This window comes from Zerene cesonia, chromosome 2, assembly GCF_012273895.1.
Source record: "Zerene cesonia ecotype Mississippi chromosome 2, Zerene_cesonia_1.1, whole genome shotgun sequence".
Taxonomy (NCBI): Eukaryota; Metazoa; Arthropoda; class Insecta; order Lepidoptera; family Pieridae; genus Zerene; species Zerene cesonia.
The window spans coordinates 4494484-4511683 of record NC_052103.1 but is presented as its reverse complement, the minus strand read 5'-3'; the positions used below and the strand labels follow the sequence as shown (position 1 = coordinate 4511683).

Genomic DNA, 17200 nt, shown 5'->3' with positions numbered 1-17200 from the left:
GTACGAACTGACAAACTTTGAGCGTGCGAATGAAGGTAACTTTATATAGAAAATATACAATGCATGTCTCAAATAACAAAATAATTAATATGATGTACTTTCGTACGTTTTCATTTTCACTAATTATTTATTATTGTAATATTTTACAGACTAAAAATTGTTACTATGACAGTTTTAAAGTATCTCAATTAATTATTAAAGAAATATATTTTATTGTTGTGCGACTTAATTATAAATTTAATTTACTTTAACGAAAATTTTAATTTCTCCTAGATTGTAACCTTGATCTGAAATCTACCATTAACCAGATCCAACCTTTAATGTACCATAACAGAAATAAACATCAACATAAAAGATAAATAAAGGTTTATATTTTATATGATCGATAACATTAACACAAAGTCAGTTACACTCTATAAAAATGGCATGTCATGTTATCAGAATCATGCATACTCACTTACCTACTCTTTGGGCGCAGTGACTCCAAAATGGGTTTTGGCCTCTAACAAAAGTACCCGTTATTTCTTCATAGCTGGCTTTAAGGTTTCGTAGACAAACTTTACTATCTTACAGTGAGGTCCGTGATTACCGATTGTGTAATTAACAGTCCTCTCTAATTGCGATCGCAATGTGACAGATTTTATACACCATTACACGTTTTTTTAAATATTTAATTGTGATTCAGACTTCTGATTCCTAAAGCAAGAAACAAGAAATCTTTAAATGCTCCATGATTTGTTATCAAATGTACATCGAAAGCTCACGTTTTCGTCTGACCGTAATCAATTATAGTCCTCATTTAGTTGAAAGCCCAGCTTTCGACAAACTGCTTTAGCATTTTTCCAAATGTTCAGCTTATTTTCTGAATAGAAAATCGTTTCGGTTAAAATAGTGGGTAAAATAAAATTGCTCACAAATATATGTTTAATTGCATAGGTACATGATAATATGGAAAACAAATTTTCAATTGCCTGATTTTAATGTAAATTAGATCAAAAAAATTATGGAAATTGAAACATTATTTCATTCTCATAAAATATGTTTAGCTCTCAGAATTTGTAATACTTACGTCTATAATATCAAGAATTCTCTTACGAGATATATTGCAATAATCGAAAAAAGTTATTTAGACCTAACTATAACAGAGCCCGCGTTTATGTAACACGCATGACGGTGGTTACATAAAATCGATATGGACATCATGCTGTGATCCCACATAACTTCATTACTGACGTTGCTAGAATGTTTTCTATGCGATTTTAATATAGTAAAGGGTGCGTGGAATAACTGTCTTTAGTTCTTATAGAATGAAACAAAGCTACGTCACATCAATCGTGTTGCACCTGGAGGAGTTATGTTTTGTGTTGGGTTTATTCCCCAAATGGGTTTTAAACAAATTTACTTATTATTTTTTAAAATTAGTTCGGTTATAGAATCAAAAGTATGTATTTATGTGTAAATGTACCATGAGACAATTGAAAACATTTGGTCCACTGTCGCGTGATCCTTATGCGACAGTGGAGAAATGTTTTCAGATTTACCGCTAAAACATGCTTCATATTTCATAATTGATATGATGATAAACAATCAAATCTGTATTTCATTTATAGATTCGTCAAACAAGATTAAGTAAAGTACAAAAAGCAGATGTAGAATTCAATTTTTAAACGGAGTAAAAAAATAATTGATTCAGCAAAGTTGTCATTATTTCAAAGGTTTACATAACTATTATAGTTGATGAAAACGTTAATAAAATATTCGTTTTTTTTTCAAAGCTTGTATATTTCAATGTACCTTATATAACACGATTTGTCAGTTTATCAGATTTCATGTTATTAAATAAAAAAACAAGAAAAATACAAAATTCTTTATTAATAAAAGACTAAAATTCGCTTATTTTTATTCTATATAATATAATGAATAATTCAATAAAATGTTATCATATTTTAATATTAAGTAACGCTTACCGTTATACGTTAATATATTCATAAAAGTATATCATAATAAATCAAATAATTAATAATAGTACGATTTACTTCAATATTGAATATCACAATTTAATAGGAATTTGGTCTGAAATGTTAGTGGCCCGTAGACTCTATTCAGCTTAGCGTTATATCTAATCTATTGTTTCCATATAACAATACGACATATATATAATACGCGAGCTATTTATCTCAATGTTCATCAGCATCGACAAAGCTCCTAAGCTTTTAAGACATTATACAATACAATTTCATATAGCGACTGTTTGTATACAGCATCTCGTATATGGTAATTAATATTTGCTAAATTTTAGGAATGATGGACCTATCACCAAGCTTACTCTCTAAATATGTACAAAATTACAATCGCGCAGAGTGTATTATGATGGTTTTCATATTCCGTCCTCTTAAGATCTATCTCCTGCTTTTAGGCAACATGTCACACTTTCATTTATATTTATATACCTTGCACATTTGACATCGAGTATATCATTATTTGATAAATAAGATTTTTAAGTGTATTTAAAAGAGTTTAAAGAAAAAATATTAGTAACATCTGAATGTGGTTTTAATATTTAATGACTACTTATATTTAGTGTTCAATTCAATTTAATGATTGTAAGGAACGTTCACTGTACGTTGATAGGCAATTATTTGAATAATGTCTTAGAATCTGAATTCCATAGATTTAATCTCTAAAGTCTAAATGCAAATATTATATTCTATTTTTAGCTGACTTCGATGAAAATAGATGCAATAGATTCTTTGATTAGCAATAGATCCTTTATTGGATGATGCTAATGAATATAAAATTTTGTTTATTTACGTATTAATATCTAAATTTCTATCACTTATACGTGTAGGCTTGTTTGATATTTTATTAAGAAATTGGTTATGTGGTAGTTAGGTGGTTTCATTATTTCTTCCTTTGATAGTGGAACAAGAAGCAAAATGGAATAAGCATAAACTATCCTACATTCCCGATAACATTTATTCAAACACTCGGGAAAGTGATGGATAACAATGGAATACGTAAGTGACTTGGTGTTTCAGAATCATCCTCGAAGTTTGTATGAAAGGCGTAATGGTTGCAAATGGCGCTCGTTTATTATGATAAATGACTAAGTTTCGTCTAATGTGACATACAAATACTTGTATATGCTCCGTAATATATGATTACATTCTATTTAATCCAATTATTATATATGTATTGTTGTTACATCAGTCTTTATTGTTTTACAGTGAAAATCTGGGCATTTACTCTGTTCTACTTTTGATAAATAATGTCAATATAGAATTAAAAGTTAGTACACAGTCTTCTCTTAACGATTATCTTATAAATCAATTGATTATTTCATGTCTTTCTCTGCAACTAAAGTTGAGTCGTTAATTACTGAAGCCTCGCTTCAATTTTTAAACACATGTGTTACAGTATGTAACAATGTAATATTTCTTGGAAATTTGGTAATCATTTTCCATGCCGTAATACCTATCCGAACATGTTTCGTAAGGGAAAATCTAATATATTTTTGATTACACGCACGCTTTCGACAACAAAGGTGGATTGTGATATTTGCTTATATACCACACATTCACCTAATTAGTTTCGGTTGACGTCGCTATATACACGTCCAGGGTTTGTTCAAACTGAACCATTTCACAAGTATTTGTGTATCAAATAAACGGATATTGGTAGTTGGGAATTCTGAAATATTATTATCTGCTATTTCCGTATTTTTCGTATAAACTATGAAACAATATTGTGACCTAAAATTATTAATTGAGTTAGAGTTCATGTATATTTCTCATAAATTAATAAAAATACACTTTTATATGTCAATTTTAAGTATATATTAGAATTCGTTTGTAGGTAAAATGTAGGTATCTGAAATATAAAGAGATGGATCTTTAAATTTAATCTGAAATACAGATCGAGCAGCTTGGATGGATATCCTCACAAAGTCGAATATTTTATCATTCGACACAAATCCTTTACACTTTTACGGACGATTTTTTTTCCATTTAATACTTTGAACGTTGTGGTAGGGATTTCGATTCGCAATTTGATATTTTGAGACAAAAACCTTTTGAAAGGGAAACCATTATTGAAGAAATACTACCATATCATTTATTAAGAAATCATTAAGACTGTTGTAGGCGTATATTACTAAACAGTTACTGTGTAAACTTAGGGATGAAAGTTGTTTTTATTGTTCATCCGTTAAAGATATACTTCTTATCAAAATAAGAACCACGTGTAAACACGTCTAGCAGTAAGTACGTTTACTCGAACTGCTTTATTCTGGTCAGTATATAACGTATCAATTTTTTTCAATACAAATAGGTCAAGCAAACACGTGCAAGTATAAGGCATTGTTCAATATTATGAAACATTTCTAAACCTCTTGGGAATTTGTGGATTTCCAATAACTAAAAGTAATGTGAAAGCAATTTCGATATCTTACTTCTGTACGTTACCACAGTATGTTTGTGTAGCGCGCTTGTGCCATTATTGGATTTTTGGTTTACGCGGTTTGTACAGCTTACGCCACATTATTTGTGTTTTTAGTACATACAGCCTACTCTGTACTCAATGTATTGAAGTAAATTGACAGAGGATATTAATTTTATGATTTAGGACAATTCAGTTAATTTTACTAGTTTGACGCCCGCAGTTTCGCTCGTCAAAGGCTACTACATACATACCTACATTCCCATTCCTAAAATTACTTAATTTGTATTTAAAATGGCTTAGGCTATAAAGTAGGTGTGCATTGAAGAATAATATGTGACTCTCACACGGGTTAAAGACAGGTAGTCTTTTGAGAATTCTGCTCAGAACTTGAGTATGACCGTGAATCGTATTTTATATACGTAAAGGTCACCGATGTTCTTGTAGATCTAAATGGGACTACATGAGCTACAAGTGTGTTTCATAATGCTTTAAAAATATTATCTTTAAAATTGTTCTACCTCTAAACGTTTATTTTAACGATTAAAACTTATTCACTTAATTACTCTTGTGCCGCTGAAACCCTGAAGTGGGTTTTGGCTTCCGAGACGAGAACTCTCCACCTTAACGATTACAAACGATGCTAAATTCTAAATATTCTTGTATTTCGCATGGAATTATTTAACAGTGCTGTATGTTTTTGTGTTACAAACAATATATTTGTATTGAATCGCGTATTCATATTTCTGTGCGATTTCTGATATTATGTACATGTGTGTGTTTGACCGACAGAGCCGGCTAAGACCGTTAATTCGTTAATTGTATAAACGTGTGCGTGCTCTATTCTATTTCTTGTAGTCCTCTTATTCCCATGCCTTAAGTCTTAACCTTATTAGTTTGTGAATATTATTAAATCCTATTGTATGCACAATAAAATTTTACAATAATCTATGAATAAAACTGAAAGAAACACACGTTGGTTTCAAAATAATTACTAGAGACTTCTTGCAAGGGTGATTCTCAAGTTGTTTTTACTGTTATTAATATTAACCATTTAGGAATGATAGCGGTCAAGCGTCTGCCTTTTAGTTTGAAAAAATCCTCGTATTTATTTTAATGGAATTCCCAATCCAACTATCCCTTACATTGAGCTGTATACATTATACCGAAGCATTAGGCTTTAAGGGTTTTCTTATATCGTGATGTGAGGTGAAGCATTCGTTCAATCTGAAAGGCAAAATATATATTCTAGACATTTATATTGTAGCAATTGAACCGGTAAGTCACGTAAGGAAATCGCGTGCCTTTTTCTGTTAACGATGCTATTATACGTTTCAGTTACTCCAGTAGGCATAATGATTTAAAGGAAAATAAAATTCAGTAAATATGCATACATTGTTGCATATTCTTCCTTGGATAACTTAACCTATTTCCATCAAATACATTGTATAAAAATAAGATACGTTTAACGTTTAAATCTAGGGACATAGAATAACACAATAAAAAACGATGTCTTGTTTATTTGTTTGTTTTTCATTTGTTTTGGATTTCAATGAATGATTAATTAAAATCTAAGATTTGGAACACCCGATGTGGAACTTCAATATTCCGGTTAAGGTATAACATAAATATAATGATGTTTTAGCAAATATGTTCAGGCACCAGCTAGTTAATAAATATTTAGAATACTGTGTAAGATACAAAAATAAACAAAATTCAGAACTTTAATTATATCCTATTAATTATTCTAAAATTATGACAAACCCATAAATCACACTGATGCGAATATATAAATTACATTAAACCATACATCCATTAAGAAAAATTTACTTAATGTGTACTAATGGAAATCTTGTTAACCTCAGTAGTGGACTCTGTATGAGTTTCACTAAATGGAAAACCTTTCAATTTAACAAGCCATATTCATCCACTCTCAGCTTTCAAAGGCATTTCTTTAAAAGATTTCTAAAATGTGCCCTTTGTTCTAGCGAACTCTGACCGATAGGCTAGAAGCTTGCAGCGCATTCGAAATATGTTTTATGATAAAGGCTTGGAAGGCTTTGAAGTCAGCAGGGTTGCCAACATTTTTTTGTAATTAAAAACATAAGCAAAATCTCGTGTTTTCGTAAAAGTAACTTCGTTATTGAATAGTTTATCTCTGTCCCTTTGATTAGGATGGGAACACCAGTACTTAGGCAATATTTTCTTCTTATTTTAACACAATTCCCTATTCACTTTCATTATATTAAACCTAAATAAAAACTTCAAAAAACTCTGTCCTCATTATATTTCACTCAGATTTGACATTTCGTAAAAGTTTTCCACATCCAACATAATATTGAGATTTATCCAGAATTTAATATTGAGTTTGGAACTGTACTTTATATCTGTGAATTATTTCTCTTTCGCACAAGGGTTTTCGGATAAACTTTTTAATAAATTCATAATTCACTGAAAATTTACTCGATTAGTTAGTTATACCCTAACTCTTATTGACTAAGATTGGAATGAATTGATGTTGTTTGCTTCTAAATATATTGCAAAATTGTTTGTGATATCATTTGTTAATTACTCTAATTATAGTATTATTTCTAAGTTGTGGATATGATTCATATTTTATGTACAGGTCCTTTTCCTAGACGATAAAAAATGTATGTTTGTAATGAGCTGTATATTTCAATTATCTATTCATAAATAAACAGATAATTGATGATGAAAATAACATAATAAATGTTACTGGGTATGTAGATATGCGAAAAGAGAACTAGAATTCCCATGGTATTTCTGTCGAGAATAATGGCAAATTATAGTGATCGATTGGGTGAATTGAGTTTATAAATAAAACGAGGAATGTAAATATTTTCACTATCCTTAAAAGCATTCTTTAAATATAATTTATACTCACTTTGTCATGATATCAGTTTACGAATTACGTTTTAATGTTTATGCTAAAATGATGTGTTGTTTCAGTAAACAGCAATAACATGTATTTTCAATATTTTATTTCTATAGATATTAAATATTATTATAAAACGAACTTTATTTATCTTTCATTACTACACAGATAAGAGCTTAAAATGAATATGATTTAATTAAGAATTTTCCTTAAAAATGCTCTTTGTAGGAAGAAAGAAAGAAGACTTAAAATATGTTGTTTATTTTAATAAAATTATGTCCCCATCGTGTTATTATAAGATGATAGGCACTTCACCACACATTTAGCAAATAATCTATTTCACGGTGCAGAGGGACATTTGTCGAGTGATGAAATTTTATTTATATGTGTATGAAGTTTTTTGGTTCGATCGATTGCTAGAAATGCCGTCTTTTTTAGAATTGTCCCGAAGCAGCCCTTGTGTCAGCGAGGGTGCTCGCAGCAGAGGGCGCTCCAGCGACCAGATCGGCGTCTGGCGTGGAGAGGAGACCTTCCGCACCCCGACCTCCTTTAAACAAGCGAGGGTCTGGGTCTCTCCTTTCATCGCAACCTCCTCCTACGTCTAGGTATGTACATGTGTTTGGTTAAGTTTGTTTCAACTTATGATTTGTTATCGTATGCTAGCGATTTAGACTATTTATTATTTCTTAATTTAAATCGATATTTATATTTTTTGTATGATTTCTAATCTCATTTACTGTACCGATGTTAAAAATTATTTATTGTTAATAATGTTTGGAGCGGACCGCTAGTTTATGATATGTGTATTTCTGTTTATATTTTATATTATATAACTAAAAGAACTGACTGTAAAAGAGTTATGTATTTGTTAAAGAAGTATTAAATTAAGTGATATGATTTTTTAATACAAATTCAGATATAAGTGCGCATAAAAAAAAGCTGTAATAGATTAGTTTTATGTCGAGACGTACATGTCGAGTAGCTTAGACACTATTATTTATGCCTCAGAGAATATAAACATTTGCCGGTGAAATTTACGACCATAGGTACTATGTAAAATATACAAAACACACTTTATAAATTTTCCAAAAAATAAGCTTCGTCTACGTAAAAAGAGGAAAAGCGGAAAAGAAAAACAAGTATAGCTTCAGATGCTTTCAAAGAAATGATTTAAATTGTAGAGAAAACAAAGTAAAACATTTGCTACAAACAAGTCTGCTTCGAGTTAATTCTCATTAGTTTTTTTCCGGAGAAAAAGGCTTCTCGCAATACGATAGCCAATTAGATTATCACGTGGACCTGCTCTTATTTCCTTCTTATTATGATTGTGTTCCGTTTTAGTTCACTATAAATCTACAATATGCATAGGTTCTTAGCGACTTTTATCATTAGCACTATTATGTATCTAACATAATATGGTTTTCTTAAATTTCTAAACGTGGAGACGGAAAAAGTATATTACAATATAATAATAATTGTTGTAACTTAAGATTATCCTAAAAATCCAAGTACTTAAAACTTAATGCAAATTGTGTGTCTGTTCGTTTTCTTCCACACTAAATCACTGGACGCAGTGTCAAAATGTATGGAGATTATTGTATAGAGGTAAAAAAATATAACAATTCTTTTATTTCTATCTGCCATGTTGACAAGATAAATATACTTAAACGTTACTCTGATACAGTTATGATAAAAATATTATTCATAACGGTGAATACTTACTAATTTGTTTTAGAAGATCAAAGATATGGAATAAATGACAAAACATTTTACCACCTACAACGATTTGTTGCCTTATGTGAAGGTTTTTCGAATGAATCAATATTGTTAGAGACATCCTTTTCATATTGCTCTATTGCTTTTTATATTGTATGCTACAATGGTGTGATGTAGGCTACATTAATTTCCCTAAAGATTTCGTTATATAGGAAATTGTACATTTGATTTGTTAATTCATTCCGTTATAAAATTCTGAAAAAATTGTCGGATCTTTTGTAAACGCTATCGGTGTTTGAAACTCTTCGAGTGCATTTATAGGAAATCAGGGAAAGACAAATAAACCCTCTTCAAATAATATCGCATCTAAAAGTTAAACACTAGAGGAATCGTATCGTTAAATTTATTGGTAAAATTAAATTTTGCGGTGCGATGAGACGAGGAGAAATTAGTTTTGCCGCTATCTCGCTTACCGCAAGGACAATTAATTGATACCCATTATTATGCAGAAATGAAAGGAGAATTTAATTGATTTCAGTTTTATGTCTTTCATAGCGACTAATTGATTTATAATTAATATCACTTTTAGGCTTTTATTGTATTTTGCGTTTATTTTAAGTTATAAAAACCTCATGTTTTAAAAGTTGTTATGTTTTAAGGATAAAAGAAATTTCAAGCAGCATTCTCAGTGAGTGGCGCTTCTGTAATAAATCATGACCAAAGTGCAAGAGTGCTTTATTCTTGCATAAAGAGAATACATACATTGTTCGGGCTTGTACGTTGTAGCGACTTACGTAATATAAGCTTCAGCATTTTTGATTTTGTGGATTAAATATCTAAATTAATATTTTTACGAATTTCAAAGGTTTATGCATTTTTTCTTAGAGGGAACAAATACTTATATGATTATGATAAGTGATTAGTCGAGATAACATATCTTTATTTATTTATTTCCATAATAAATTTTTTGTTAAATAAAAAGGTTTTTGAACGCCACGAAAGATTTAAACTGCTTTTTGTTAAACGTTATTTAATTTATGTTTCAGTATTTCATGAAAAGCGGAAAAATACGCATTTTTTTAATCATGCATAATTCTGCTATTGACAGGCCGTTCTAATTTCTGATAATGTTGGTAACTACAGCATTTCAATCTACTATTATGTAGTCGTAAAGTTTATTGCTGAGTGTAATATTGTCGTTTACTTTGGATTGAATTAATGCAGCGCTTGAGTAATTGCTATTTATGAAAGGCGGGCTATTGATTCAGATTTTTAGAGAGTCCTACTTATGAAAGAAAAAGAGATTGTGTCTAAGTCAAAACGGAATGATTCAGCAATGGCTGATAGAAAAAAGCTGTGATATTTTGAGAGAACCCAGCTTTAAGTATCAACGTATTTTACACTCTACTGTCAGAGAGGAATTTTACAAATTACAACGCATAAATTATATTAATTTATTGAGCTATTTGTATGTTCTTTACATACATAATTCAGTAATTCTTTACAATGAATACTGCAAATGTAACTAAAAGAATCATTTGCATTACATTAGTAACAATACACTGGTTGTCATACAATTTAATCAACTATTAGATACGTCAAATATGTACCGACTCGAGTTAATTAAGAGCATAATCCGATCTGGGAATATAATCTACTCAAATGTATCAATAAAATTTTATTAGCATTCAATCCGATTCAATGATACGACTGTGAAGTGAGTGATTTATATGATTGAAATTTGTGTTATAAATTTAATCAATCGAAATTCTACTATTATGTGAATGTGTTTTACTTTCTTTGTGTGGAATATTAGTATTGACCAGGACTTAAAATGCAAAAGGTTAAAAAAGGTATCTAATGGGCGGTTGCTAAAAATATATTTGTGTAACTGTTTCTGAGGTCTCCACAATTTATGCATTTATAAAAGAAGTTCTTTCTTCGTTAAATTTTTCATCTCAATATATCAATGAAAATGAGGAACTTAACTAGCGCCGTAACAATGTTAGTCAAGTACTTTTCTTAATAAAAGAAATGTCTATATTTTTTTAAACGAAAGTAAGTTTTAAGGCTACATTTTTATTTTGTGAAGATTTTGCCAAGATATCTCGCACCATACGTTATAAGTGTAAACATTGTTTCAAAGGGATTCAATATCAATTTCGATCACAACCTCGAATCGAGTGTTATAAAATCCATATTATGAAACATCAGTACTTTACTACAATCATCCTTTCTAAACAACAAATTGTTTTTTTACAATAGTTTTTGAATAATCGATACTAACGAATATTTTGAAAAACTCAATTGCAACTTCTTTCAAACAAAATAAACATACCATAAAAAAACAATATACTTTTTAAAGAAAACGCCCAGATAAGCCCAAACGATGAGCCCAAATAATTAAAAAGAAAGTAAGAAGAAATCGCGCATACTAAATATATCTCGGCATTAACAGTTTTAGAGGATCAAGAGATAAGCACAAAGCCTCTGATAGCGGTATAAAATTGAATTCTTATCGGTCTGAGAGCTTCGTTGAATAGATACTGCTATTTCTCGTTTTGTAGGGTTTGATTTTTCGTTTGATAAATCATGGGACAATTATTGAAGGTTTCTTCATTCAGACTTTATTTTTTTTTTAAAGAAACGAATTTTGCATTCGCATACAAAGGGATCCGAGCTATTCGGTTATCTACACTAATATTATAAAGAGGAAAACTTTGTTTGTTTGGTTGTAATGAATAGGCTCAAAAACTACTGGACCGATTTTAAAAATTCTTTCACCATTCGAAAGCTATATAATCCACGAGTAACATAGACTATATATGTACCACGGGCGAACAGCTAGTATCGAATAATTTAGTTACAATGTGCGATGTCCCGTGTCCACTATTGGGGTATGGTGTCCCATGCCCCAATAGTGGGCTGTCGTTGGTGTACATTTGTTTCACTGATCGATTTACTTTATGGACAAGTAGCTTTCTGTGTCGAGACTGAGACAGTGTTTTTATTGCGTCCCCACTGGGAATCAAATCCAGGACCCCTCGGTTTTACGCTCACGCGTTATTCACTCTGCTACAAGAAATCTGTGTTAGTTATTTAATAATTCAATTTACTTGTACAATTTCTCGGCAAACGCTTCTGCCTTACTCTTAGTTCGACGATATGTGACGTCAGCCAACCCGCACTTGGCCAGTGTGGTGGATTATGGCCTGAACCCCTAATACGAGGCCTGTGTCTCAGCAGTGGGAAAATATATATGGGCTGATGATAATGATGATGATACTTAAATAAAAAATTTGCTTTTACAAATTTCATTCAATTTAATTGTTAATGATCCTGGCTAAATAGTGACATTATGCGGTTATCACTTTTATACGGTCAAATTCCAAGCGATTTCCATTAATACCTCACTGAATTTGATTTTCATTTATTAACAGCGTTTATTAAATATCTCCCACGGAACAGCAGTGTTTTCAACTTCGCCTTTTTACTTTCCAACATTAATTTATACTAGCGGCGACGGGTTTGATAAAGACAAAAGACATTCTCAAGTATCGGAAAAAGTTTGTTCTCTTTTTCCCCTCTTTTCCAACATTTAATTATGTTCTATTCTTATCAAAAGCGAGTGATATTTGTATGGCATCTTGATTTTTGTTCGCGATTGAGTTGAATGAAGTCGTATTATGTAAAGCAAGCATAATTTTTAAATAATGGCCCAGAAAAAACGATGTTACTATTGGATTTTCAAATGTTAATACAATGCTAAAAATAAATAAGATATTATATTGGAGCAATTCATCGTGTATAGACTATTAATCATAAAGTTGACACTGCCTATGTTAGGTGATTTTATTATGATACCGGCAAGTGCCAATAACGCTTTATATATTTAAAATTGCTGAAAAAATATTTTGAGAAAGTCATAACATATGATGTGTTAGTCCGCAAAGACATTAAACACGCTTTTTTGTTGACATGATCTCAAATTTTTATAGCGACTTTATGGGCAGCCGTAAAACAACAATAGGAATAACATTTCATTAGATTTTTATTATCTAGGTGAAAAAATATCACGACTGGGATCCTAAAACTTTCTTAAGTGCCGTAATAATAGGAGGAAATAACCTCTAAGTTACATGAAGGTCGGAACTTATTGATTTTGATACTTTTCTCAACATAGGGAATTCGTGAAGCGATTGGTGATTTCGTAATCATGAATATCAGATGAGACATGATTGATATTATCCTAGTAATTAGTTTTTGGTAACTATATAATATCACGCAGGTTTTGTAGTAGGTAGGTACTAATTTTGTTAAGTTCCTTTGGTACATTTAGATCTTTGAAATGTCGGGTTAAATACTAAATACATTAATTGTACTAAAGTCCTGTGTAATGCTGCTTTTAATTTTATAATAAATACCGCTTTACTCTAGCCTTTTAGGATTTATGACCCGGATAAGCGAGGATGACTAATTGCCATATATTTAGCTTGTAAGCTGCGAGGTATACTACAAAACGTGGATAATCAATTAAGTCATTTTAAGAAAACCCGTTCTTCGTGTAAATAATGATGTATTTTATAATGCTTATTAAACACTATAATATTTTTTTATTTTTACACAGGTATCTGTGGATCCGCATTGCGTTATTTGAGCGTCAATTATCAAAAATTATAGAGCACTTGGTAAACAATGCAACAAGATATTACGAAAGGGATGCTTTGGTTGCTGATCCTGATTACGGCAGTATTCTCAGTTCTCTGCTCGTGGGGCCATGTGCTCTGGAATATTCTAAAGCTAAAGCACCAGCATGCTTCTGGACGGACCCACCAGCCGATGAATTGGTGAGCAAATTATTTTTATAGAAAATTTGATATTTATTATTTTTTAAACATATCATCTAGCTAAATTTCACATGACTTTTGTGATATCGCTTTTTCTGGACAGTAGTTTATGTCCACCAGTTTAATCCGCCTTTGTTGTTAGGTTAAAATCTGTTTATGAATATTAATAATATTGGCTTTCACTGTGTAAGTAGCTACTATTTCAAAAATAATTTACAAGAAATATCTAATAATTCACTGAAATGAATGTGGTCCAAAAGTTTGACAACAATTAGCCTTGTTTAGGAGGAGACACTGAGCATTACAAAGAACTAGAATTAATGATCACTTTCCACCAAATATAATCTGAAGAGTGTCTGAACGCAACCGATATAGGTGATATTTAACAAATATATTTATAATGAAAATGTAGCTGAAAATTCGCACGTATTTTCTGAATATGATGTTCTTGGGTGTATACGTGCGTAAAACACGTTTTTAGACAAAGACGTGGAATAAAAAGCGAAAAAGTCGAAAATGAATACTTCAAATAAGAAATTCTTTTATAAAGCAATTTCTATATTGGAGCGAGATTTCATTGAGCCGTGTCGATTTAATTGTTTAATTGTTCAATCATCGTTTTATATTGTTGAACTGTTTTAAATTTTCCTATCGACAATATAGGAGAAAATTTACACTGCACCAAGCTTTTAATTAAAAAGAAACTACTTTCGAAACAAAACGCGTAAATTTATTTCCATAGCTAAATTTATTTCATCAAGTTTTATTGAAGCATTAATAAAGTTTCCATGTTGTAAAGATCTAAGCAATATTTTATTGAATGTAATTTGCTTACGAATAGAGCTATAAAAGTTTAAATCCCGAAGGCTATGCTGTAACGATGAAACCTTAGCTCTTGGGAGTATTACTTCAGATAATGGCTCTAATGTTGCAAGTATTATGAAGTTAAGTTTCAAAGTTTGGCTCGTGACTAGAGTTGTTTATAATTTATATAAAAGACGTCATTTTGTGCATAAATAAAGGTACAAAGGCATCGTATGTCTGCGGGTACGACGACACCGCCGTCTGTGAGAAGACCGATCCTCAACTTTAGGAGGAGTCTCAATGCTTCGTCTGATGATAGCGTCGCTACTAGCGTTGGTATGTTATTCATCCTGGTGATTGTGATGATTTATGTGCTTTTAGTATTTTCTTAACATGACTTATTAGGTTTTTTTTTACATTTCATTTACATGGTTTTTATTATCTATCTCTTATTGGACATAATACATTATAAGAAGAATAATTTTGTACACAAAATCAGCAAATTAAAATTGTACATGACTAGACGCAGAAGATAATCTAATGGTTGAAAGATTCGCTTTATAGATCGGTTATTATCTGCACTGAGTTCAAATTCACTGCAGATATAAAAGAGTATTGACTTGGTTGGACACAGAATTCACTTTTAATATCGTTTTATGAAACGCGAAGGCCCAACATATTTTTCTTGTAACTTGTTAGCTTCATTCTTAATTTGCATCAAGAAATAAATATAAGATTATAAATATTTTTAGGTTCGGGCAATGCGGCTACATCCAGTGCCAAAGATTATGTAGAAAGCTTGCACCAGAATTCGCGTGCGACACTTTTGTATGGAAAAAATAATGTCAGAGTTCAACCTGTAAGTTATTATTTTATGTATATTTTGTATGTAAACTTTTGTCTTTTTTATTGACTATATTGACAGTAAGATTTTAATTTGTTTTTGGTTGGTAAATTTCAATACGTAGATACATTTTGGTAACAAAGATCATCATCATATGAACGACAACTAATTCGAATGTGTGTGATGCTTTGTAAATTTGACCTTAACTAATCCGATTAAGGTTTAATTTATTATGTGTACATATTGACCAGCTAGCTTAGGCCGGGAACAAATCTTGCTTTTGATACGTTTTGTGAATACACACATTAAAGTATATCTACTTTAATGTGTGTATTCATCAGCTTTGTTTTGGTTTAAAATTTGTTTCTTTCGACTAGAATTTCGAATTAATTTTTATTACATATTCAAGGACAGTTTTAAGTCCCTTTTCGTACAAGTTTGTGTGTCTAATTGTTTCTACTGACCAAAGCCAAATAACTAATAAGTATAATACTACAGTCTTACAGTTATATATTTTTCTTTAAAATAACAACGTATTCAAGCATCGAATGTTCATGAAGGTTGCAATCGAGTTGGCTAGTATCCAATACAAACATATTTCGTATTACTTTAATGGAATTGGTTTTGCGTTTTAGAAAGATGTAGAGGAACCGATGCCAGGCTATCTAAGCCTTCATCAGACAGCTGCTGGGCTCGTCATAAAGTGGACTCCCAACCAATTGATGAATGGTTATGCGGAAAGTGAAGGAATTGATAAGAGGTATTTAAAAAAAACTTTGACCATTTTTGCGTAGCATTAGTGGACATTTTTGTTTGAAACATTTTGTTTATATAGTTTGATTTTATATTTTTACATTTTTTGTTTAAATCGTAGCAAATCATGTATAGATGCCGCATTTTTATAGTTGCATATAAATTTAGCTTTTTGTATAGACTGAATTTGCATGCATACATATTACATATAAATAAAATAGAATTGATCCTTCGATGCCGATACAACTGTTATAGGAGTGGAAGCATATTAGTATTTTCGTCAACATGAATTGGTATCAAATATGTATTTTTCTTCTCTTTTCATCAAAGAATATTTCACAATTATTTAAAATAAATAATGTTTAAGGCATATCTTTTATTTTTTGATTTCATTGCATATTATAGAAACATACCTTATTGTGGTATTTCGTAAAGTCTACAAACTAGCAATGTTTAAATGAAAAAAAAAAAAAAAAACTATATTAAATGCCACTAGTTGTGCTTAACGTGTGTAGCCTCCTACGTTGCCACTTAGTGCATGTGTCGGCGTGTCCGAACGTGTGTGTTTTGTGCAGCGCCGCCCCCTGTACTGTGTACAGGCGCTCGTGCGCTGGAACGCTTTGTGTCGATTGGTATGTCTGTTTTTTTTATTATTCTTTGACGTTTTGTTTATGTTTTTGCTGTTTGTGCCTGTGTTAATTGTATTGTCTTTGATAATTTATTTGCTGATTTTTTTTTAATGTTATGTATTAAAGGAGCTGTTTTTTTTTGTAGAGTTTATTTCGTTTTCTAAAATAAAACGTGTTTTGTATTTTTAGCAATAAAAATTTGATAAAAGTAGTTTTTTTTTAAATTGTAAGAGGAAAATATTACGAATGCACCTTGAATAATCTTATACCTTTA

The 17200-nt window shown here is 30.7% G+C and overlaps 1 protein-coding gene across 4 annotated transcripts in view; it reads left to right on the top strand.

The window, feature by feature from the left end:
* LOC119835011 (small G protein signaling modulator 2-like) overlaps positions 1–17200 on the top strand; it is a 36937-nt gene that overhangs the window by 8727 nt on the left and 11010 nt on the right. For 2 of the 4 annotated variants that reach the window (XM_038359602.1, XM_038359595.1), the window contains exons 4-9: positions 7772–7938; positions 13677–13896; positions 14919–15036; positions 15453–15559; positions 16180–16304; positions 16813–16929. In XM_038359602.1, the coding sequence (XP_038215530.1) occupies positions 7772–7938; positions 13677–13896; positions 14919–15036; positions 15453–15559; positions 16180–16304; positions 16813–16929 (854 nt within the window). The remainder of the gene's footprint in view (positions 1–7771; positions 7939–13676; positions 13897–14918; positions 15037–15452; positions 15560–16179; positions 16305–16812; positions 16930–17200) is intronic. The other 2 variants (XM_038359613.1, XM_038359621.1) reach the window with 2 other exon arrangements.